The sequence below is a fragment of the Diprion similis genome, chromosome 10 (assembly GCF_021155765.1).
Source record: "Diprion similis isolate iyDipSimi1 chromosome 10, iyDipSimi1.1, whole genome shotgun sequence".
Lineage (NCBI taxonomy): Eukaryota > Metazoa > Arthropoda > Insecta > Hymenoptera > Diprionidae > Diprion > Diprion similis.
In genome coordinates this window covers 13401416-13427516 of record NC_060114.1, presented here as the reverse complement: position 1 = coordinate 13427516, position 26101 = coordinate 13401416, and the positions used below count along the sequence as shown (strand labels likewise).

The 26101-nt window shown below is 34.9% G+C and overlaps 2 protein-coding genes and 1 non-coding gene across 4 annotated transcripts; 2 read left to right on the top strand and 1 right to left on the bottom strand.

Annotated features, from left to right (window-relative positions):
• Positions 1 to 1057: 1057 nt before the first annotated feature.
• Trnal-aag lies at positions 1058 to 1139 on the top strand. Its single transcript has one exon. It is a non-coding gene; the product is annotated as a tRNA-Leu (tRNA).
• Positions 1140 to 3760: 2621 nt separating this feature from the next.
• LOC124411511 (epoxide hydrolase 4-like) lies at positions 3761 to 6547 on the top strand. Its single transcript, XM_046890662.1, has 6 exons — positions 3761 to 4315; positions 5036 to 5160; positions 5244 to 5519; positions 5629 to 5786; positions 5919 to 6173; positions 6269 to 6547. The coding sequence occupies exons 1-6, from the start codon at positions 4106 to 4108 to the stop codon at positions 6445 to 6447; spliced, it is 1203 nt and encodes a 400-aa protein (XP_046746618.1). The 5' UTR covers positions 3761 to 4105; the 3' UTR covers positions 6448 to 6547.
• A 1830-nt stretch (positions 6548 to 8377) lies between these two features.
• Positions 8378 to 13359, bottom strand: LOC124411506 (organic cation transporter protein-like). Of its 2 annotated transcripts, none has more exons than XM_046890652.1 (9): positions 13183 to 13359; positions 12623 to 12897; positions 11753 to 11856; positions 11489 to 11643; positions 10597 to 10765; positions 9849 to 10174; positions 8886 to 9190; positions 8590 to 8726; positions 8378 to 8483 (listed from the first exon to the last, which is right to left on the bottom strand). In XM_046890652.1, exons 1-9 carry the CDS (start codon positions 13205 to 13207, stop codon positions 8411 to 8413), a joined length of 1569 nt encoding a protein of 522 aa, XP_046746608.1. In that variant the 5' UTR covers positions 13208 to 13359; the 3' UTR covers positions 8378 to 8410. The 2 variants fall into 2 exon arrangements, with proteins under 2 accessions (XP_046746608.1, XP_046746609.1); XM_046890653.1 differs by having other exon boundaries at positions 8378 to 8472.
• Positions 13360 to 26101: the final 12742 nt, after the last annotated feature.

The following is a 26101-nucleotide window of genomic DNA, read 5'->3' as shown; positions in this document are numbered from 1 at the left end:
CCGAGATATATTAATTTAAAAAAAAAATGGCATTTTCCAAAATAATGAATTTAAAAATCTGAAAAAAATCACGCAGAGTGACTTTCAGTAGTACTTTCATATACCCAATTATGGGAAAGATCTGAGATGGTCGAAAAAAAAGTGGCCGGTTTCGTGGAGAATCCCTCATATATATGTATAGGTATAAGTATAACGTATAATGTTGCAGTTCATACATACCTGTAGACATGCGCGTAACTTCAGGGCACCATCGGGGAATACGAAATTTTAAGGATCCGCCCGTTTCCTGTAAACATATATAAATATGTATCTATAGGTATATAGGTATTGTTTTATTCCTCGTTCACCGATGCTTATTTACCTATGTACTATACCTATGTATACATGAACATACATCCATTCATCATTATAATCATGTACAATGTATACACACAGATACGTAATAATAAATGCAGATAAATATTTTTTGCAGGTTATGTAACGTTGTTGAGGAAATCGAATATTTTAATATGGAATTGAAAGAGTGGAAATGCCTACTTTTTTTCTTCTTTTTATTAAATAATAAGATGATACTATGATCGTGTGATATGTTGTGTACGGACAGAATAATCTTATGCATTGGAATCTGAATATCTTTTCGTTTCACATCAACGTCTGTTATCGTAGTTATTATCGAGAGAATTTATTTTCTTTAAATCATAAAATTCGAATAACATACGCAGTTTGATACGATACTTGCCAAATCGCAAATTATTATTTTACCTGTAATGGATTGTTCTTCTTGTTTTCTTTTCAGTAAACAAATAAAGATCACTTATCGTTTAAGGGGTAGAAAAAAAAAAAAAAAAAAAAAAAAAAGAAAGATCAAAAAAATCTCGTCTGAAATTGTACTTGAAATTTTTTCTCTCATATCACGTTTTTTCCAATCCGTGTATATGATAATCATTTATAAACGAAAAAACGTGTTTAATTGTGGAAAATACAGCAACCGTTTTCCGATTTTCCACCATTCTATGCCTGAAAAATTATAATGCTCTTTTTTGTTGTTTTAGCATGAGGTAGCGTGGCCGAGCGGTCTAAGGCGCTGGTTTAAGGCACCAGTCTCTTCGGAGGCGTGGGTTCGAATCCCACCGCTGCCATTTTTTTTCCCCTTTTCCGTCTCATTTTAGAAATTCGACGTTCGAGATTCGAATCGAAACGCGCTGTTTTAAACGGTAGAAAAATGATGAACTGAAAAATATTGGATAAACAAATAGAAATCAATATTTACGTTTCCCGATGCACCGTGAACGCGTTGCAAGCTTTCGGTGGCGCTACCTGCTTGACAAACTGCGTCGGTAATGCAACAAATTTTAGTGCCGCATCTCGCCGTCGAGAAAGAAGAAACCATTTTATCCAATTGGCAGTAAATAGTGAAAAAATTTACTACATCATACGCGATAATATATTAATATAATGGTTTAATACTTATTCCAACCATGAATACGATATTCTATTTCAAAGTTAGTATTTTCAATTGTAGAACAAAGTGATTTGCCTCGAAAAACCTGCCAGGTAAAAAAAAATCAGCTTTAAATAAATAATCAAATCATATGTTTTATCACTATTCGTGGTTTATTAATTATAAGGATATGGTTTTAAAGATAGGTGAAAAAAAATTTATCAAATAATTAAGAATGTTGATAAAAGATTCGAGATGATCCAAAAGAAAAAAGTAATGGACGATAAAAACGTGGCTTATATATTTGTCATTCTTTTTGCAGTTTCAAAAAGGCGATAGGCGACTACTTGAGCTGCGACCGGAGACGACGAGAAGAAAAAGAAACGAATAAAATATGCCTGCTACGTTGCAGTATAGAAAACTCACAATATAAGTGTACATATTCGTGTTTCTATATATTTCAAGCGAGTAGAAGACTGAATGATATTTTAGTAGCCCCGGGCAATGGACGCAGGAAATGCGTAAACCAGTTCAAAAGATAAGAAAGTATAAATTGCATACACCGTATTTTTTCCATGCTAATGAGGGAACGAATGCGAAATGAAATTGTAATCACATCACAAACGACGTGTGTATGCGAGTAGACGCTTAACGGCAAAACAAATAACGAAAACCCATTTGTCATTTCTCTCTGAAGTTTTCTCGTTGTAATGTAGAAATGTAGCTGAGTTTCGTGATGTTTTTTTTTTTTTTTTTCTACAGTTAAAATACGCTAATTGAACTGATTTTTTATGTCCAATCTAAGCGCTCACGAAGAACAGAAAACAAATTCTTAAACGATTTTTCTTTTTTTTTTTTTGTTTTTTTTTTAAATCTATTTTATAAGGTTGACAATAACTTCGAAAGAAAAGAGTCCCCGCAATGTAATATATTATGTATTATATCAGATAAATATTATCTGAAACAAAATCGAAACTGACAAAATGGCGGCAGTTTGAAAATAAAAGTATCGATTTTAGCCTATTTTTTGGACAGTTCTTCGTTAAAAAAATATGAAGATTACGAAAAAAAAGGTTCCATAGCAAAATAAAGAATGGCGTAAAAAATGTTTTTCCTTTAAGGGTGTCCACCGTTTTGAAAAACCACGTTTCGAGAAAACCGTTACAAAAAAAAAAAAAGGTTCGGAATTTATATTCTGTTCTTCGTGATCGCTTTGATTTGGCATTAAAAAAATTAGACTGATTAACGTATTTTAACCATCGAAAAAAAAACGCGAAAATCAGTTATTTTTCGACCCGTTACACTAGGATGATCCCTTAAGCACCGACAGTTGCTACCCAATCATTTCTTACAGATTCTGATTTTTTTGTTGTAATGACTTATTCGGTGATCGGGTATTAATAATAATTAATTAAAAGAAGATCAGAGAGACGTTGGATCCTCGTTACTGATCAAAACGTGCAAAACGACTTCTCTCTTAATGCGAACGTCATGGATTGGACAAAAAAGCGAACGACCATGATCCCTCTGATTAATCAAGTGTACAAAGTAAAAAGAATCTATATAAAAGAGAGAGAATCCGTTTCCTCCAATTATTCCACGGAATATCGATTCGTAGATTAATTGATCAACGTGATTGTTTGTACGGTGAAAAAACGGACGGAAGATAACAAAAATCCAACGAACTATGTTTCACGGTTTCAGATAACAGATCTGCGATAAGAAACAGTCACTTGCACACGTGTCTGAGGTATGAATACACGAAATTTGGGCGTGTAATTCAATCGATGTTACACCTGGAATGCGATAGTGTCATTCAGGCCAGCAGAGACGTGGTTAGAGTACGTGAGTGACGTGATTATTGCAAAAAGACTGGAAAAGAGAGAAAGATAAAACCGACAATGAAAAAACAAAGTCATGTTCAAGGAACTATGGATAAAAACTGAAATTACTCAGCAAATGTAGATGTGCAGAATAAAATATTGAAGCAAAACAGCTTAGTTGTTTCTGATTAAATAGCGGGGCACTCTGACCTTTGATCATCGTCATACCACAAGCAATCATGTATGTACATGCATCGCATACCGCAAAATAACTATCGTGTGTTCCCATTCTCAGTTTGCTCGAATCAGTTGAAAGAGTGAATGTTATTCTCTCGGTCGTGTGAAAGTGAAAACAAGACTCGCCATTACGGTGATTAAATCGCGCGCTGATTCAAACAAAAAGTGCCCAATTGAATTACGAACCAGTTTCGAAAATAATCCCTGCAGTGTGTTCACTGGATCACCGTAAAAGCTACCCCAGCTTAGCTCGGTCGGTAAGAACTTACGACTAGACGAAGAGTGTTGATCCTTTCGGTCTAGGACTGTAGGGTTCCTAGAAAGAGAGTGCGTCACCAGACGGTACGTACGAGTTCTGCGTACCATTCCCATTCTCAGATGGAATCTGTTCGTTAAACTGGGTTCGAAGTGTGGATAGAATCGCTAGATGGACTGTTGTCACAATTGGTTAGGTTCGTAAGGATAGGTTAAGTCGCCGATGGAGTTGGCGAAGATTCAAGGATCCAGCAGGTTTTTGGTCTCCTTTTTCTAGAGGAAAGTTTGTTTTACTTAAAATTTTTTATCATCAATTGAAGCGTCATAGTTTGGAAAAAATTCTTCAGCCATGGAGGATCTGAAAATAGTGAACATATCCGTGTGGGAAACAACGAAGCTACATTTTCTGACTTTCGTTTTCGGTGTTTACTTAATAGCAAAGAGGTTCATCAAGTGGGCATGGAACCCAAATCAATTCTTTGTGCTACAAGAACGAGACAATCCGCCGTTATGTTTGGTTGATAACAGCTTGGGTAAACACTCCTACGTTAAGCTTAAGGTTAGTCGAATTTCATGCCTATACGTACATTTTTTATTCGTTTCACGCTGAGGCTGCGATTCCGTACCTGCAATAATCTGCATGTTGCCTGATGTCATGGTGTATCATTAGCATTAACGAGTCGACGTTGAACGATTGTGGTTCAATAATAGCGAGAAAACGGGATCGAATGATAGGTACGAATATTGCCTGACCTTTGATAAGATATCGCAAGAGAATGCAGTGTTGTTATCCGCATATTTATAATGTAAATGAATTTAACAACAACATGCAGAGCCGCTCGTTACGCGGTATCGTACATCGATATTCCAAACATTACCGCGAAACAGTTTTCAGACATCACCACCCCAAATGATTATAATCGTATATCCGTGTAGACTGCACGGTTTCAAATACACGACGAACGACAACACTTTCATTTATTTTCTCTTAAAGGTACTCAATCGCAGCCACATTGCAGCAGACGTCAAGCCGAGTCAAACGAGCCTACGTTGGATCATTTCGGACGTACCGTTTGCGAAATATCGCGGTTTTAAGTCAACGAATAGCGCGAGTCGCCCGAGCAGCGTTGCAGCGAATCGCGGCGATTCGCAAGGAGCGCGGGATTCGAAGGGCGATAACTCGAGAACGGTTCGGCCGAATTTCATGAACGTGGGCTCGTTGTACTCGTGCCGATGAGAGCCGAAATATGAATGAAAAATTAAACCAACTGAATTCCAGGGCATCAAACTACACTACGTCGAAGCTGGTGACCGGGACAAACCGCTTTTGCTTCTTCTTCACGGATTTCCCGACTGCTGGTTGTCCTGGAGAGAACAAATTCCAGCGCTCGCCGAACACCACAGGTAAAGTAACGCGAATTTTCATTTTGCTTTAACATTATACAAGTTAAAAAAAAAAAATAATTGTGATTTTATGTACTCTTTAGAGTCGTGGCTTTGGATCTGAAGGGTTTTGGCGACAGCGATAAACCATCCAACAGAAAAGCCTACAGAATCGAAACCTTACTGGATGAACTAAAGCAACTAATTATAGCCCTAGGAGTAAAAAATTGCAGCATAATTGGCCACGACTTAGGAGGACTTCTAGGATGGTACATGGCAGCTCTCCACGAGGAATTAGTGTACAAATTCGTCGCAATCTCGAGTCCTCATCCAAATTTTTATTGGCAGGGTTTTACCGGCGAGAGTATCTTCAACGATAAGTGAGTGAATTTTTTATTATTCACGAGTACGTAATTCGTGGCAATGACAGAAAAAAAATTTCAGTTACATTACGCGTTTCGTAATTGAAAAATCCTTTCTTTCTTTCAGATGGATTCACTTTAGTCAGCTACCATTTTTACCGGAGATAGACGCTCTGAAAGAGGATCTCTCGATAATAACCGATACTTACAAGCATCTACAGATCAACCAGAAAGACAACGAGAAGAATTACGTCGAGGCGTACAAATATTCGTTTAGCAGGAAAGGTAAGCTTGCGAAGAATGCCGTGAATTTCGTACCATTTGTCAAAATCGAAACCCACATTTCTACCTGGCCAGCTACTGAAAACAGAGAAAGTCGAAAGAAATCATGTATCACGTGACTTGAATGATTTTCAGAGGATTGGACAGGAGCGATAAATTATTATCGCAGCTTGCCGTTCGCTCGTATAAATCCAAATTCCTCGGAACAAATCCTGACCCGAACGCTGCTCATAATAGGAAATCAGGATCCGAAAGTCTCGTTAGAAAACGTAATAAAAAGCTCGGAGCACTGCGAGAAATTTAGCCTGAAAGTGATCTGCGATGCGCAACATTTTCCTCACCAAGAAAAACCGGAGATCGTGAATCAAACGATTCTGAAATTCTTGATAGGTAAACTGCTCACGTCGTAGCCGATGTATTATGAAAATTTATAGCTACTCGAAATTTCAATCGCGTGATTCACCGTATAATTTGTCATTTTTAAGGCACACCGTCCAGCGTGGAGAAAACGCCACCTAAAAACATCGTCTCATCGTGGCTCGGCTCCATTAGCAGCACAGTAAAGTACGGAAACCAGATGATCGATGCTGTTCATAAAAAAACAAACGGTATGGTGAATGGTTTGCCAGGTAAAATACGATACATGGGACAAACGCCGTCTTGATCAAACTCGCCTTCCGCTTGATGATCGACAATCTTCTATACCGGATGGTTCGTATGGTTGTAGTAGCAAAAGGGGACCAGAAAAGTGTCCGTATTTTATACGAATACGAATACGAATAGCAAGGAATAAAATTGGGAATCCAATAAGTCTTAAAAATTTCTGCAACGGTGATGTCGTGCCTACGATAAATGTAGAAATTTCTATTATTCGACTTATCGAGAGTTTCGAAACTTCGGAAAAACAAATTACATTTCATTTTTGAATTTGAATTATTTCGAGAATTTCGAAAACTCTCAATCGATTCAAAAATACTCGATACGTAATGAAACAAGTTTCAGGATTAGATAATATAGAAACGAGATCTAGTCTCTGAACTTTCGAGTTTACTATTAAAAAGTAGAAGAAAAATAGAGAGATCGGAGTGAGTGAACGCTTTGGCAAAAAAGTCCTCAGGATATATCGTCCAATTATATTTAGCTATAGTTATTGTAAATATATAATTGTTATACATTTTTGCAGATCACTTGCAGCTGTGTATACATACATACTCGATATGAGTGTTATTTTTCGTTTCTAAGTGTTGTATATTTTTCTATTTGTTTTTCCAATGTACGTCTAAAAAATGTAGGTCATTCCATTACGTTAAGTGTAAGCTTTACGCTTTCTAAGAAGCCCTCACGATATAGTCCGCGGCTGAAATTCTCAATAGACAAAATATTCTCCTAACCCGTAACCGTGACGTAACAGTGACCCAAAAATCTACTTTTGTCGGTTCGTTTAAACGTTTCTCGTCTTCATTTTCTCACCAATTTCAACAAACTCCCTAATCTTTCGAATTCCTTCAACGCTTTCGCGGTCAAAAGAACTTTTCATACTTTTACCTCTATAGGTTAGGGCTTTGTTAATTCGAGAATTCCAAATTACGATGAAATAACGATTCGAATGACTCGCAGATACTTTACTCGCGTCGAAGTAACCACATTTCGTAATAAAAGACGAATTCCGATGATCTGTTCGTATTTTCTGTTTATTTTTTATCCAAACATTATTGGCTGGTATTTTTTTTTTTTGCTTTTCTTTTTTTTCTACAAAAAATACCCAAATTTACGTTAGATATATTATTATACAATTATCATCAGATTTGTCCCAATAATTGTTATTGTTATGAAACATTTACACGGTCGTAGTTTAGTTTTCATACCTTTAGTACTTTTTTCCTTCCATAGTTGAAACATGTTTAATTATTTATTTAAATAAGTTTGATAAAAATTTGTCCCTTGTAGTGTTGTATGTATACCCTAAAAATTAAACTTTAACGCGTGTCCGCGTTATGTAATCTTATTGTTACATTTCCAACTTGGACTAATTTTAATGTTAAATTTTTTTTTTCCTCCCGCCATATCATCATACTCATTTCTCAACGCGTACGCGTACCAGAGAATCACATGACGCTCAGTAAATATTGCTCAACTTATACGCGTATAAGTATTAGATATATATATATATATATATATATATATACATACATATAACAGATCGAAGTGAGATAAAGAAAAAAAATTGGAAAAAAAAAAAAAATTAATTGTAATTACATAAATGTGATGCAATATATCGGTAACCGTAAATTACGCATAACATACATGGTATATATTATACTGCATGTACATGATTGTATTTATAAAATTTATATTTCAACAATGTTTCTGTATATATTTATACATACATACACATATATATATATATATAACGCATGATGTAAAATGCAAAATACACGAACACACTGATTAAACTATTAAGGATATTCTTTTCAAATAATCTTGTTGTTATTATAACTAACTATACTGTTATTATTAACGAATTTTTATGTATACATATATAGTAATGAATGAAAATCGATTGGTAGAATGAGACAATCGAGAGAAGGGACGGAAAAATGGAAAAACAAGAGAAATTCTTCACTATCTCACGAGGTGTAACTCCGAATCGACTGCTTGCGTATTTCTCGACACAGAGAATCTTTCCTTCCTGAAAAACGTCTTAGAAATATAAAATATCGATTGAAATCACGCGGCAAAGTTTCGATACGGTATTAAAAAAAAAAAAAAAAAAAAAAAAATGCTAGTCGAACACGCCTGTACATACTTGCCAAATTTTTCACCGTCCTCGATAGTTTCCGGCAATTCGCAACCCATAGTTTCCGGCAAAAATAAGCACAATACTGCCGCGATCAACGGCCCTATGCCGAATAACAAGGGAGGCAACCAGGGCTGAACGGTATCCTGTATATTCATGCGAAATAATTATTTGAAAGTAAATTGTGTTTAAAAAGAATAAAAAAATAAAAGAGAATATCGATCTCAAAATTTTTCCATTATTCTTTATTCAAATGAATAAATTTTTTTTTATCATTATTATTACTGTTGGATTATTTGATTTACCATAGTCGCGATGAATGGAGCAACCATGCTGCCTATCCTAGAGGAAACGCTGGCCAAACCGAGTCCCACGTTTCTAACGACAGTCGGAAATACTTCGGTGCTGTAAAGGTAAACGGTGGGAAAGCTAATTGACATCCCGACGAGTCCAATCGTCGCTAGAGTAACCCGAGCCGTTGAGTTTGATATGAAAACGAGAAGGAGCAGACTGAGGCCTGACAAAAGGTTACCACCTATCATCACCTTCAGGCGAGAAACCCTCGAGATGAGAAACAGGACCAAAACCGTTCCCGGCAGCTGCATCGAGGCTGACAAAGTTAAGGGGGAAGAAAAAAATAAGTATACAAAATATAAGATCAAGGTATAAAAATACAGAAACAAAAAACAAAGTCTTCGAACTCGAAATAAAAAAACAAAACTTTGGTTATCGCATTTAAGAGTATGAATAATTTTCTTTCCATGAAACGGACGAAAATTTCATCAATTTAATAGTTACTAGATGAAATATGTTTCTTTCTTGGTGAAAATTTCTCGTTCACAACAGCTGCATCGCGTGTCGAAACGAATCAAATGCAAAGCTGTTATATACAAGTTGAAACTTGAATAAATTATGTAATGAGAGGAGAAAAGAAAAAGAAAAAAGAAAAAACCTACGATAAAAAGCTAAATCACTCGACATACGAATATTAAATGATCTCGCAATAATTAATTAGATAAAGTAATCACTGCCGAAGTTCAAATTCTCACCATTTCTGACCAACTTAAATGACCCGCGTGTCTAACGATGTACATACGCTTGAACTCTGCGTTACATATATAAAAATTGACGGAAGAAAAGCGGAAATTAATGATAAAATAGAGATTTAAAAAGGAAAAACAGATGTTGCTGATTTCTGACGCTGTATATATATATATATATATATACAACACACGATTACGACCGTAAACGATTTGAAAAATCCTCACCAGCAGCGGCAACGTTGACAAATATATCGCCGCTGAGTGTGCCGACGTATTGAGTAAGTCCAAAGAAGCAGATACCGCAGGAAAGCCAATTGGCGCATACGCAAAGTGTTTTAACTCGAAGATTGGGCGTTTTGAATAGATGAAGGATGCTGTACTTCTCCGTGACAGCCTGGGCATCCCTCGAATTCGACTCGCTGTACGACTCGATAGCGATTTTAACATTTTCGAAAGGTATTTTGTTCCTTTTCGCTGCTTTCGTGAGTATTATCTGAGCCTCGTCGACCCTACCGACCGCCAACAACCATCTAGGAGACTCGGGAATAACCCTGAAAATTATAACGAGTTTCAAATATGTCGCCCAGTTCGTCAAATGCTCGTACTCGATTAAAAGAAATCAAAATGAAAGGAAAAAATACGAGAATCGTAGCAATAATATAATTACTTGCGAAATCTGAGACTTGATTTGAAATCTTTACTTGAAATTTAAATCAGATTTCACGTCAGAGAATCAATAACGAAACGAAGTTACAGGAAATAATTTGAAATTAATGAAAAAAACTGCATTTCGAATCGCGTGATAAGAGCTTCAGTCTCAAGTGTATAGACGTATATTAATATTAACTTGTTACACGCGTCGATTTTTATCATTGTCGATAAATTTTCGATTGTCAAACATCAGCGATAACCTATGATGATCCCGTAAATGTACGCCGTGACACTGACTATTCGAGGAATTTAACGCACTCACCAGTAATAGGACAGCAGCAATATAGGGGGTACCGATATTGCGATTTGAAAACCATACCAGGTCCGAGTGGCGTACGATATCAGGACGTTTATCAAGTTTCCAGTGATAAACGGAAGGTGGAACAAAACCGACCACATCGGCCTCCACTCGACGCCGACGATTTCCATGACTGTGGAATAATTTTAGAAAATGAAAAAGGACAGAAACCGAAGCTGATTACATTGTTCCGCAACGAAATCCTCCTTGGAACAAAAATATGATAGAAATGAAGGTATTGAATTACGGAATCTAGATTACCTTTCCATTTTTTTTTTTTTTTTTTTTTTTTGTTCAAGACTTAAAATTTGTCATTTTTAAGAGATTTTTGGTTTTCTTTTTTTTTTTTTAAGAAAATGAAAACGTTTTCAGCAATTCGAGTTTGAGGGTTTTATTATTCATAGTTTCAGAAACATTTTCAAAAATTTTCATTGAAATTGATAACAAAATGGCGGCATAACGCATACAAGTAGGGGAAACGATATACGCCATACCATCATTTTGTTATTAATTTCGATGAAAAAAATTCTAAAATGTTCTTGAAACTATGAACAATAAATCCCTCAACCTAAAATTGCTCGAAGTGTTTTCATTTTCTTGAAAAGAGAAAAAAAAAAAAAAAAATTTTTTGAAACTTTTTTAAGGGCATTACTTGAAAAGTACACGCGGTACATACTTTTTTCTAACTATATTTTGATTCAGGAGCATCAAGTCTATATGACAGTGATACATAATAATAAAAAGGAGAAGGAAATCGTTTTTTTTTTTTCTTCTTTCTTGCATAACAGTGTTATTCTCGGTTCTTTTCCTCAATTTGTTAACAGATTTTGTAATTCAATTTACAGTTGATACTTACTTATTACAAAGCTTATCAGCATCGAACCACCGGTCGCCAGTGCAGCGAGAAATTTCAACACCAAAAACAGTTCGTAATAGGGAGCAAAAGCGCTGGCCAATCCTGTCAGAGACAGAAGCAGCACCGCGATCACCAGCGGAATTTTCCTGCCTATCCTGATGATAATAAAACCCGGTTAAATAGATTCTTACGTAAATTTCTTTATTTTTTCCTCCAACTTGCCTCAATGGAGTGTGCGAAGAATTCGATCAGCTATACCATTACCTGTCAGCTAGCATCCCGAATGCCATGTTTCCAATCAGCACCGCAAACATGGTGACCGTCTGAACAACGTTCGCCAATGGTTGTCTATCGCAAACCAAATCCCACTGTAAAGGGTAAAAAAAAATTGAATTTATGTGTAAAGTTATTTGTTTTCTAATCCCGATTTAATCGTTGTTCCGTATCCAACAGGATGACCGATTTACGAAAAACTCTGATTCAGATATAATTTTTTAAATTATAATAGTATCAAGTTCAGAATTCATTTTAGCAAGCTCAATGACACAGTGCGTAAAATTGAGTTGTTCGAAAGTGCGCATGCGCCATAGAAAGACGTAAAAGTAAGCATTTCAGCTCTGCGCATGCGCCAACGATGTTTCAACGTACTGTACGAAACTGGGGCACGTCACGCACGCTGACAGGCTTCGAAATTCAATCAAGCCGCAAGCAGTGGTTGGAAAAAAGACTTTAACAAAAATTTCCGTACCCACCTGAAGTAATCAGAAGCAATTAATATTATCCGAAATTATCACGAAGTTAAATTTAGAAAAAAAAAACAACAACAACAACAAAAACTATGTTGTATGTACAAGATTGACTATTAGGTGGCCGATTTTCTTTGAAACCCAATAAATCAGATTAAGCACTTCGTCTCTCTCTCTCTCTCCTCTCTGTCTTGGACAAAGGTCAGACACCCATTATTAAATAAGCGACCCTGTGTACACATTTCTCGCCGTGTGAATGACAATGTTAAGATAAAAACCCCGAATAGTTATTTCTGAAAACTAATCAGAACCTTGTTGAAAAGAATTATCTAAACGTCAAATAGCTGCTTATTCTCCATTCTGTTCTTTCTCCAGCTGTGAAATTTACCTGCGTTATGATAGTTTCCTCGAATATGGATTTGTCGTATTTGAACGCAGTACATTTCTCCGTTACGTTATTGGCAACGGTAACTTCGCAACGCATTGTCGTATTATCGAGGCTCTCTGGTGATATGCAGTTGAAAATTGGCGGAGGTGCTAAAAAAACGATGGTGAGCTGATGCCAGGCGACTGGGAATGTAACGAGGGACAGCGAAACAGCTATAATGATGTGCCACGGTCCGTAGTGCCCCATGGCCTCCTGCACCGTGTCGGTCGAAGCATCTGTGCAGAAAGTATTTGAAAAGAAACGCGTGAGTGAATAATTTTCAGACAATATAGGTCGAACCTTTACTCGGAATTTGGAATTGGTGGAATATGTTGTTTCTTTTTTTTAAATAATAATCACAGTATCGAGTATCGCCCGCCGCGTGTCCCATTTGCTGATGCAATTCGAGACGCGAAACCGGGGTTTGAAATATATAAGATCAAGTATATGACAAACGTGTGCACCTTGCGGTAAAACTTAGCAAAAAAAATACGTCCAAGTAAAAGCTTGCAGATATTTACCTTTTCTCTTTATTTTCTCAGCCATTTGATGGTTTAACAATTATCCTTATCTGGTTAATTTTTCACTTAGCTATGATTTGTACGAGGAAGTAAAAAAAATTTAATACTCTCCACGCGTTCAGCTATACTAAAACCACGCGCTGTGTCCCCGCCACACTTCTGCAACTGACTGAGGCCGTGCATTTATTTTAGGAACAGACAGAAATTATTGTCCGTTCCCCGAACTACCGACGTTTTGAATAGGGTGTGAAATGCGTGGAGATTTCTGCAGCATGTCGATTATCGGTAAGAGGAAAAACTGCCGGTAAATGACCGACGGAAGGTAAGAAAGAGTGATTGTAGATCGTTGCTTACAGTCGGTAAAGAGAGTAATTGTAGATCATTGTTTACAGTCGATCATTGTTTACAGTCGATAAGACAGTTGTAAATTTTTACTATCTCTCGCACCTCCGGATGAGGATAACGTTATTAACAATGTTCGATCTTCAACCGGTAACTAAATGATTGAGTAAATATTATAAGAGAGTTTTATAATTGGTGTGAGGGTCGAGACCGCGAGGTGGAGTTCAAAGACCTTGATTCTGATCTATGCTCTTAACGATCGGTGAGAGCTACATTTACTGTTTATTTAACAGTGAAAACTACAAAATGATATATTTTTCACATATTCGGAGGAAAATTGGAGAACTCGTTGCTCGCTCGATAACAATTCACGGAGCGTAAGATATTGGAAAGAAAAAAAAAGGCCAACAGCTGTAATTCGCTCTCGTTGAACGTTTCAAAAATCTTTCACCCAATCTGTACTCTCATCGTTAGTTAAGCAAGACGGTAGCAATGATGAGGCTCTTCTGTATACGAGCCAAGTATAAATTAGTTAAAAATAAATAAACTTCAAGGGTATAAAAAGAATGTAAACCTACAGTTTTTTTTTTTTTTTTTTTCTCTCTCTCCTCGGCGACGAAAAAAGAAAGGGAAAGCAGAGGAACCGCGTGATATTACCAGCGCATCGTACAGATGTGTAAAGTCTATACACAATGGTGTTGCACCTCGTTATCATGATTTTACAAGGGGGAAATTTGGTCAAAGTGTATGGTATAATATTCACTGTGATTAAATCCTGCATCATTTAGTTGCAAGCATAATCCGACCCCACCGAGTCTCCCATTCTTAATTTAACCAAGAGCCAAGTATCTCACGCCTTAAGTAAGTTATATATAAAAAAAAAAAAAAAAAAAAAAAATCGATGGATGAAATCGATCGAGTCATATCTCGACTTGATGTATAATGCGTGAGAATCGTGTAACGTACACGAAACGATCGTCTAAAATAAAACTACACACGCACGTAATATTTCAGACTCTCGAGTACTCTCGACGTCTGATATCGCAGGGCGTTATACAATGTATATTTATATTTCAATAACGAGCCAACACATATTATTGGTAAACATTTACGAACTCGTGAAGGCGAAAGGAAAAATAAACAAAACGAAAAATTTCAGATCGAGCTGTAACTGAAATCGTTAGGTTTAAATTGAATTTTTGTCTTCTTTTTCTTACTGAACTTCGCAGGCCTGATAGATCGATCTTGAAAAGGTCTATAAGCGGGTTAAAACAAAAAAAAAAAAAAAATACATAAATGAAGAGGCGTCTAAAAAAATTCTGACGATAAATCCAGTTTTCTCTTCCATATTTTTCGCTAAAACTAAAGTCGAAACGTTCACCGTTTCGTTAAAAAAATAAATAAAAATAAAAACCGTGCGCAGCGAACGGCTCAATATATTATATTTCAAGATCCCGTTGGAATTTTTTTATTTTAGATCAACCGACTGTCAAAACTCCTGAGCACCGCAAACCCTGTCAGTTATACGAAACATGTTTTTTACGCCGGGACCATCGTAACAAAGCCGCGAGTGGATAAATTTTCTATGAAAAAATTACCGGAATATACTTTAATGTATAAACTTTGGAATAAAAAAAAAAAGTGACAAAAAAAAATCGGATGGAACGGAGTAAACAGTTTTTTTTAGACAAATATTCTCAAAATTCTCAAAAATTTTTGAAAATGTCAAAAATCGTCTAAAAATTAAATTATATTTTCGGTATTTTGTTTGATTTTTAATTCATGTCGTGGTGTATTGTTATCGATTCCTTCTCACTAAATTGAAGAAAAAAAATTTATGAAATTTTAATATGAATATTAAAAGGTCACTCGAAAAGATCTAAAGAAATGCATCAAAAAATTGAAAAAAAATTATGAGCGACCCTTCAAAATTCAAATTTTTAACTGAAACTTTCGGAAACTTATTTTTTTTTTTTTTGTCTATAAAATTATACCGTAACGAAAAAAAAAATTAGAAAAAAAAGATCGATTTTTGATGATTTCTGACGTTTTAAAAAATGTGGAACGACCTTTTAAAAAAAAAATTTTTCAACTGTCCTTCAGTGTCCTTGGCTCTTAAAACATCAAAAACTAACATTTTGTCACACGAGACTCAAAAAAAAAAAAAAAAAATAGTCGGTTTTTTTGCGCCACCCTAATATATATATGTATATATAACATATCCGCGTGACGTTAAATGCGTACCTACACACATTGAAGCAGCCCAAAGCCAGCCTGGCGGTGTTCAACAAATTGGCTCATCACTTCCCTGTGCGTGTGTTGCTTATGCGTCTCTACGTCTCTTTGTTCGCTTGACGATGTGCCGGTTGCCATTCGGTGGCGTACCTGTTAGTATACCTCGGCATACACGCATACATGTATGTATCAGGCGTATAAGTGTGTATAATAGTATTAAAATTTCCTGGCACGTTGAAGATAGTATTATTTATACGTATACGTATATATATGTATATATGTATAATACATACTGAAAAGCCCCCAACCGTTAAAATGGGACGACAAGCAATCGCTGCACGGCTAAATTCGACCTGCTTTGAAAACGATTCGAAGTTCTTCATTTTTTGTTCCATTTTTATTTTGACGATTGTTTGTTTGTTCGTTTGTTTCTTTTTTTTTTTTTTTAATTCTTTTTTCTTAATCTTCAAATATTATTTCGAATTTCTTCTCTTTTTTTTTTTTTACTCTCTCTCGTTTTACTCAACGCTCGAATCGTTACAATGTTAATACATATACCGAGGACCAGGCACGCTGTAATATTCGAGAATGGTGACGTCGTCGACTGGGATATCGGGAAGCGTGCAGTGCCTGTGCTTTTTTTCTTCTTATTATTATTATTTATTTATTTATTTATTTTTTTTTATTTTTTTTTTTTTTGCGAGGAAAAATAAAATCCCGAAGAGTCGAAAAATTGGTGAGTATGCGATATAATCTTAGAGCGAACAGGGAATAAAATTAAACTGCAGAGTTGCAGCTGTTCTTGCACTTGTTAGAGGTTAGAAATGGTTGGATTCGATCGTATCAAGACTGCAGTGTGATGTTTGCTTTGATTCGAGATTTACTCACATAATAATCGTATAATTTATTGCCAAGGTTTTTAGGTGTTTATAGAATCTATTTATGCATACATATAATATGATGATATACGGTTATGATGTTACTATTTTTAAACGTTATTATTGCAATGAGATGGGTGTAATAAATTTTTTTTTAAATAGAACGAAAGCGTTGACTGAACGCCTCCAATTTTAGATGTATGTAATTATTGGAGTGTCGGAAATTGAATGAATTTCAAATTTCAATTTGTGTCTGACGTTATTGAAGCATTTCAAACAGTCACTCGTATGTGCATAATTTTCTATGGTATTATAATTTATCTAATAGATAGGGCAAGTAATTGAAACTTTCGGTGTAACTGAGACGGCAATTTTTCATGCCCATCATTTGAATGTAAAGTCATATAAATTTAGATTTTTTTCCACCATATCGTTTTCGAGAACGTCGCGAGGGTTTTTTAAAAATTGAAATTTGGATTTTTTTTCAATGGAAGCATATCTTGGAAAAATTCGAAATGGCCATTCTTCAAGTCCGTCCGTCATTTGATTGTAAGATTCTGTAAATTTCAGATTTTATCATCGCACGAATGCCGAGATGATCGCGAAAGTTTTTCGGAACACAGACAAAAAAAGACCAAAATATTTCTGAAAGCCTGTTTTTCGGACGCTATTGAAACTGTAAAAAGTAACTATACATCGAAACCAATGCTCTTGGCAAATCACCGTTACAAGTGATGAAAAGAAAAAAACTTGACCTGTAAAAAATTTCTGCACCTCATTTCACGTCGATCAAACCTTCACGATACTAAGACGGTTTATATTTCTACGACTCCGTTACGTTGGCATCGCGTTATAAAATCAGACCGCAGCGCCACCGCCGGCCGGCGAGGAAACATAACCTAAAAATACAAACAAGAGACAGTTGACTTTCAGCAAAACAGAGTCTGTTTACCGACCGACTGATAATGGCGCTTACTGCCTGATTCTGCATTACCGACGTAACCGATGGTCGAAAAAAATTACTCGCCTCGGAATCACTACGGTCAAGTGTACATACGTCGAACAATACAGATCCTCCACATACGGCCTATAATAGGTATAATATAACACGGCTCGAGGTGGGTAGGTACTCCATACATGGACGGCTAACGTTTGGCACAAAGTGCTGTCAACCTGCAACGGCAAGCCGGAGATAGGTTGAATCTCTCGTCAAATAATTAGCGACAATTACCGAACGAATCCACTTAGTGGAGTAGGTACTAGAGGCAAGCTCAGACGAGAGGAGGAAGGGTAACGCTCGCAAGCCGCATTATACCTGATGTATGTATACACACGCGCACACATACACACACGAACACGTGATTAAGTAGATCGATTTTCTGTCCGCTAGCGCCTGTGGAATCGAGCGAATTTTCATCAGAGAAATACGAGAAGCCCATTCATTCAGTGTTAAGAGTATGCTATGGTAAGTCTTTACCGACCGAGTTTAATGTTGTTTATTATTACTATTTTCAAAGGTTACGTACGACTGGTGTGAAAATATTTTTAGTGAGTTTTGTTACTGCTTATTCAGTGCTGCATGGATCAGTGATAATAGTTAAAATAACTGGCGTTAACTCGGTCGGTAAAAACTGACTGTAGCATCCTCTTAATTCAATGACAAATTTAACGGTTGGAAATAAAATCGTTGGTGTAAAATTAGTGTTCGAAGTTCATTTCGAGAAGAAGACAAATAACATCGTCATTTTCGAACTGCATGTATATACAGGTTTATCAAAAATTCGGTAAATCGTAATGAGGCAAGATATGAGACTCGTATTTTGAAAATTCAATTTCATCGAAGGCTTTTCAAAATTACAAAGTAATAATTTTTTTTGTTTCGATGTTTCGGGTTACTCTAATCCTTATTAACTTAACATCAGACCCCAGGAATAACTATATATAGTCTCTACATGTGATCAGAACTTTTTATACATTATATATAAAATATATATGCACGACATGTTTGAACTTTTTACAAGGATTAAAGCTCATCGAATCTCGACGGTCTGGAGGTAAAATGACCGAGGAAAATAAATCAATCGAGTTAATTACTGAAATCATCGGTCATCATTTCGAATCATGTAGAAATCGTACGATTCGCTGAAGACTCCAATTGCGACCAATATCAATTCATCGATATTCTACCGATTTTTCTTTTTCGTTACAGCGTGTTTTCGTCGAATTCCAGTTCACCGAGTGATTGCGAGCGACTTCCGACGATTTCCCCCAACATTCTAGGCAATTTCCAATGACTTGTTGTGATTTCCTGAAGTTCTATCCAATCCGGAGATCACTGAAAATAGCCTAGCATATTCGGAAATCGTAGGAAATCACTTGGTATACAAGTAAATACGTTGGATACGAGAAAAAATCAGGAAATAACAGCAAAATCGTAAGAAAATCAATGTTTAAAAACAGAAAAAATTCTTCAGCTTTCCAAGTGAAATCAGGTTAAAATCAAAAAAAGTAACAAAGCTAAAACACGCACCTTTTTTTTCTCCCAAAAATAATTCGTTTCCCGCTTTAACTGAACAGCGGTAAAAATTTGGACTCGCACTTAAAAATTTTTCTCGAAATTTCGACTAATTTTGAAAAACATTTAAACACTCTGTGCATGTAGCTGGATACGAATATACGAATGCAAAGTGCGATACGATGTAACCCGGGCGTTATATAATCCGTGTAACGAAGGTAATGCAATAGTGGTCCAGGCGAGTTAGTTGGCCTCCGTCAGCGGACAGGCAGGTATATATCCGAGGACGTTTTACAGCGGTGGATCGATAAGGTGGAAGACAGACGGAGTTGAAAGGACGCCGGTGGTTCAGGTTCCTGACGGGATTGAGAGTAGAGGAGAAGGTCTTGCCTACGGGAATCAAAGGAATTACGAAATAGCATGAGAGGGTGTTTTTTGAAATTTTTTGGAACAAAATTGGATCACATTTCCATTTTTTTCTCAGGACGTAAAAAAAATCTGTTTTTCCCTGAAATTTTCACAGTTCTAGTAAGTTTACTAAAACCAAAATCGTTCAGTTTACTAACTTTATATTCGGTTAAGATTCGATTCGAATTGAGGAAAAATGTAAGGTAAAAAAAAAAGTCTGTTTGAGGTAATTTGTTTTCTAGACGAAAGAAAGTAAAGTTATAACCTCAAAAAAATTCTTTTTAATTCCCGTGATAGAAAAGTGAGATTTTCGATTTTTTCCGTGAACCAAATTAAAAATCCCATGACAATTCCAGGCTTTTCATGAACTCTTTCAAATTCCCTGACATTTTCAGGTTTTTCAGATTTTCCAGATGTGTGGCCACCCTGAATGATGAAAAGATTAGCGCAGTTACACGGATGCACGTTTAACCTTCTTATTTTTTAAAAGTTGTTAAAAAACTGATATTTTTTCTTATCAATTTAATTGTACGATCGATAGCTGGACGTTGAGTATTTATCGAATTATAATCAAACTCGGAAGCCTCGAAAAACTGTTTGAAAATTACAGAAATAAAAAGAGTACGAGAATGATAAACAAAAACTTAAATATCGATGCTGAGTTCCAAATTGCTTCGAATCTCTAAAAAGTCTGGTAGGTTTTTTTTTCTATTTCAAAACACGATTGCATATTTCATTACTCCAAAGACGTTTTTCCAAAAATTCACCAAACAGATTTCCTTTTGTTTCTTGTAGTCAATTTTGTAGTCAATACCTGTGCGATGTTGTAAAATCAAACCTCGAACAATACCAACATGATAAATAAAACTGTTTCAGAGTATTTCTATAAAATAATCTTCTCATTGTTAGTTAAATAATCCAAAAATCCCCTAGATTTTCAAGAATACAAAAGCGATTTGAATTAAAACACCAACGTCTAACAATCAGTTCTTGTTTATTGTTCCAGTATAAAAAAAAAAAAAAAAAATAAAAAATATATCTCTACAGCGTAAGAGTATAACAACTTGATGAGTACTCAATGTGCGACTATTTCGTAATAAAATTGATAAAGTGAATCGATTTTCGTCCAACCAGCCTCCTCAACAAACAATAATTCATTCCACGAAGCTATAAGAATTAAAACTGTATCACTTATTGTATAACGTATAACAGTCGAAAATCGATTTCAAATCAATTATGTATCTATAAGTACGCAATCGCCTGCAGTATATATACGATATTACACAAAATAAGTTATTGTACAAGAGAGTAGTTAAAAATTCATTATACTAACGATAAATGAATTTATTTCATGAGATTATATATTAAATGTTTAAACATTATACACAGATATTACATATATATTATATATATATTTATCAATTGGAAAGTTTTATTTAATCAATGATCGAGCCGATGCGTTACATAATTGCGTCAGCCATGATGTATACGTATATGTATAGTTCGACTTATTGAACGCGCGAGCTGACAGAAAAAGGTTGGAAAAAGCATATAAAAAAGAAAAAAACAAATAAATAAATAAACGAAACCTTATCGGATCGTTAGTGAATTTTTTTACGTTCACAATTTTGCAACGCCCACGTGTTTCGCGTGACTATTAATAACAAACGATACGCTGGAGGTATTTTTACCAAAAAAAAAAAACAAAAAAAAAAAAAACAAATTTGTTGATTCAACAGCTATACTTTGGATTAATTCGATTGCAATGATTCGCAGTATCGTTGAAATTTGTGCAAAAATGAAATAACAATGGTAACGCAAGTTTTTCTACATTCCCAATGATTAATAATAATAAACATTGAAAAAGTATTTTCCGTCAATTTTTCTACGAATATGACAAGGACGAAGATGATGATTATTATTATTATCATGTAACCAAAAGTAAAGTAAAGATATAAAAATTGAGGAAACATTGAAAAAGCATCAGATCGATGCAAAGTAGCAACGCGGTTTGTTCAACAGCTTCGAGTCGCATGGCTGCTGCAGAAGTAATTTAAATTCCACATCGATGTTCCGCATTGCCGTTTCCCGCCCCCGCGGCCCCTTAAAATCTCTCCGCTTTCCTTCTCTGTGTTTTATACTTTAACACAGCTTCATTCTCCAATATATTTGAAGAAAAAAGAAGAAGAAGAAGAAGAAGAAGAAGAAGAAGAGGACTGAAACGTTTTTTTTTTTTTTGTTTTTTTTTTACACAAACTACATACCTATATCTGCGATAATTGATACGGTGGGTGTATTTCAATTTCGTTTTTGGCATTCCGCTCGTTTCACCCACGCACCTGTCGCCAAATTTGGATTAATACCGTATGTCGTGTATAACGAAGGCGAGTCAGACCCCCGAACCCCGCCTCGGGGCTGTTGAAGTCTGGAGTTGAAATCAAAGTCGGATCAGGTACAAAGCGACGATCGTGTAATATACAATGCGGCAATATAACGGGGGGGGGAGGAGGAGGAGGAGGAATGTAGGTCACTGCTGACGGAAGGAATGAGAAGAAAAAATTAAAGACGGAGAGAAAATCGTCGGTATAAGGGTGGATGGGATGAGAATATCAAATCGCAATTGCTTTGACTGCTTCCGAATTGCCTTACGAATTACGTTGAACGTAGGTATCTCAGAAAATTGTCTATTCGATTCTATATGTAACGAAATAAAGCCTAGAATCTGACGAGACGTGATTGCATTTCGATAGTTCCGGAGTTATGAGCAAATAGAATTTTATAGTTATATATATATACACATATATGGGGTATTCAACGCCAACTCGACCAGTGTTAAGCCCCGACTATTTCAAAATCATTTCATGGTTTTTTCTAATATTCTACTCGGTAAAAAACGTGACTTGAATTTTTTCAATTTTTTTTTCTACTAAACCGTTTATTTTTTTATAAATGCTTCAAGTCGATTGCGAATGACGCAAAACACTCCCCCGTTAAGGAAAAACGTGGGCCGAATTTTTTTTCTGTTTTTCTTTTTTTTTTTTTTTTTTTTCACATCACATAATTCGGTATTTAAAATATTTTTAAACCCAAAATTAACACAGGATCAAATCGTGACTGTCTTACTTTCGAGTTTCATAGTTTATACATTGAAATCTAATTGAAAAATAAAATATTGTTTCACGATTAGGATTATCCTTTTTACAATACGATCATCATTATATATTGTAACAAAACATTTATTTTCTTTGAATCAAATATACGATTATTTTTGATTTTACAATTTTTTTTTTTTTTTCACTTTAAATTCACAATAATTCTCAAAATGTGAAAAATTTTGTATAAAATAAAATGTCTGGAGAACTTTTTTTTTGCACTAAATATTGTCTACAGCAAAAAGAAAAAAAAAATTAAAAAAAAAAAAAAAAACAGGTTTCTTCATATTTTTCACTTCCGTCTATATTTCCGGGCGAAATCGATGGTAACTAAATTGGGTAAACGTTTTTTTCACGTGTTCTTTAAATCTTATCCAATCGAGCTCAAATATTCATGTAATTATTTTTTCATCTTAAAAAACAATTTTACGAAGAATCTGCACTGCGAAAGGAAAAAAAGAAATTATTTCTCTTTTCGGCGAACCACTCTGGCATACCTACACGATATGCTAATGTGCCTACATAAATACATGTATATCTATATGTACCTATATAATATATATATATATATATATATATCTATATATATATATCTTGTGATGAATAATTCTCCGATGATGTGAGCGAATCTGCATGATCGGGTTACACAATCATTCAAAACGCGAAGAATATATCATGTTTCTTATATACATATATATATATATATATATATATATATATGTGTAACCAAAACACTTGGCATCGATTTCGGTTATTCGAATATTGTGTATATGTAATATTATGCGTGTAAATGCATGTTTATGTGAATCGAAAGACGAAGGGGAAAACGTCACACACAGAAGAGCATTGAGAGATAAAAATCGAAAGAGAGGGGAAGAGGATTTTTGAAAAGAAGAAAAATGATAATAATAACCACATATTTGAACGTTGAAGTGATAGATGAGGAGGCGGAAGAGGGAAAGGACGGTATCTTGTTTCAAAAGAAAAATATTTGTTCGCCTCAAATAATTCAGTATGACCATTAGCGGCGGAGCAGGATATTACTATATAGCTATACATATATGGACTAATGCTTCATATATATATATATATATATATATATATATATATATATATATATATATATATGTATACGTATATATATATAGGTATATGTCTCTACCGCTGCCCCTCACGGTCCCTTTTTTTTTTTTTTTTTTTTTTCTTACATCAACGTGCAGTCTTCCCGTTTCATACTATATAAAATATTATTCTTTCTTTCTTTCCATTTCTTTTTTTCATTCTTTCGTGGATAAACATCTTCCTTTCACTCTTCGAAGTCATCTTGTTTTTATCACCACCACCATTTTTTTTTTTTTTTTTTTTTTTCTTTAATACAATAGAAGAATCTTAGCTCATTGATTTTCCTTTCTCTCTCTCTCCCTCTTTATACTTGTTGGAGAAGATTACTAATCAAAATGCGTGCTATAACGCACGCGTGACATACTTTTTTTTCTCTCACAATTACATACCTTTGCGAAATTTTATTAAGATTTTCTTACTAAACGGTACTATTTTCTTTGTTTTTTTTTGTTTTCTTTCAACCGTAAAACATTTCTTGAATAAAATGTACGATCCGCGATTAAGATAAAAAACAAAAAAAAGAAATGAAGAGAAATATGAGGAGACGATAAAGAAAATGGAAACGAAGATAAAAAAAAAAAAAAAAAAAAGAAAAAACCTTGGCAAAAATTTTGGATTCGACGATTTTTCCGTCACCTGGCCCGAAGTTCCGTGATTTTTCTTCGGCTCTCTCCTGTAAATTTTTCGAGTGCTGTAAGAGTGAGATAAAAAGAATAAAAATAAAAAATAAAAATAAAAAAATAAAAACACCCAACTGTCAAGGTTTTAATTTGTGCAATTCATTCCGTAAGGTATCACGTGACGATATCGCTATGTATGTACTCGACATAACAATTTAGATACACAGTTGAAGCGTGCATTAACGTCTTTAAAAGGCAGCGCAATAATAACCAAGATGCCTCAAGTTTAATTCAATGATTATTCCGACAGTTAACACACGATATCTACATATATATATATATATATATATATACATACACACACACCCGTCACACATATGTACATACATACACACGCGTCTGAATAGTATGAGAAATCCAGATTTAGGCGGATATAAATTTGCTTTTGTACGAAACAACCGCGACTTGCGTTTGAAATTGCGTTAGAAAGCGAACAAGTAAGTCGCTTTAATAATTGATGATGAAAAAAAAAAAAAAAAAATAACAAACAATAATAATATAATAAAATAAAATAACAAACGTGTGTAAAGTGAACCGCAATTTTTATTCATTGCGTATAACGATAAATAATCACGATGTGCTATGCAAGCAAATAATAATCACAAGCACGTGCCAAATTCGCGAGTTCTATATATTTTTATATATATATATATATATGTATATGTATATATAACCCTAAAACTTGTCAATGTTTGTCGAACGAATTTGAATCATGTGTCTTAGAGGAATTAACGGTATAAAACTTGAGCCAAGATCGTGCAGAGGACGAAGATCCGGCTTCGGAAATTTCCTACAACAATTTGCAACTCCATTCGCACGTGATTTTTCCAATTTGCGAAAAATTTGTCCGATTTTTACGACTACGTGTTTGCAAATTATCGTATCGTTTGTTTCTAATTTCAATCGACACGTCGATACATACACACGCAAAGAAGTTGAAAAAAATACTAGACATATTTCTATACTGTATCAATTCGGACTTGAAATTTGTTTCATATTTAATCACCGTTTATCTGCCCGTCAATTTTTTTTAATCATAATTTTGCTCAATCCGTTTGAGAAAAACAAAAAAAAAAAAAGTACCAACGAAACAACGGAATGAAACGTTTCGCGGTTTTCCAAATGAGGTTGAAAAAAAGAAAAAAATTTCAATAAAAAAGATCAAGGAATGCATTTCCAAAAATTTATTTCAATACTCTATTACAAAGTTGCTTCAAAAATCCACAGAATTGTTTGAATATTGTCTGATTATAAAAACTGTAATCAAGATAAAAAAAATTTCTTGAATTCTTGGTTATTATAACCGTCGATATCCTCTTAATATTACCATAAAACGGCTCGAACTGAACAAATTCCATAAGCTAGTAGCACGAAAAAAAAACAACATTCTTCTAACAGATGGATAAGAGAGAAAACAAGCGACTTCGGAATGGCCATGAGTCAGCCTCGAACTTCCCGTTTTCACACTGCATGTTTCAGGTTCGTGAAGAAAAAAATAATAAGATCCAATTCGAATTCGTAAACTCCAAATTCAGATTCGTGATTAAAGATTTTAAAGCCCTTGGATACCATGTTAAGTGAAAAAAT

Bases quoted from the DNA above. Each gene is read 5' to 3' on its own strand.
- LOC124411506 (XM_046890652.1), bottom strand. From the start codon at position 13,207: ATGGCTGAGAAAATAAAGAGAAAAG. The intron at 12,898-13,182 runs GTAAATATCTGC...CTTTCTGCACAG, and splicing joins TGAGAAAATAAAGAGAAAAG to ATGCTTCGACCGACACGGTG. The intron at 10,766-11,488 runs GTAAGTATCAAC...ATTATTCCACAG, and splicing joins GCTGATAAGCTTTGTAATAA to TCATGGAAATCGTCGGCGTC.
- LOC124411511 (XM_046890662.1), top strand. From the start codon at position 4,106: ATGGAGGATCTGAAAATAGTGAACATATCCGTGTGGGAAACAACGAAG. The intron at 5,520-5,628 runs GTGAGTGAATTT...TCTTTCTTTCAG, and splicing joins GAGAGTATCTTCAACGATAA to ATGGATTCACTTTAGTCAGC. The intron at 5,787-5,918 runs GTAAGCTTGCGA...AATGATTTTCAG, and splicing joins ATATTCGTTTAGCAGGAAAG to AGGATTGGACAGGAGCGATA.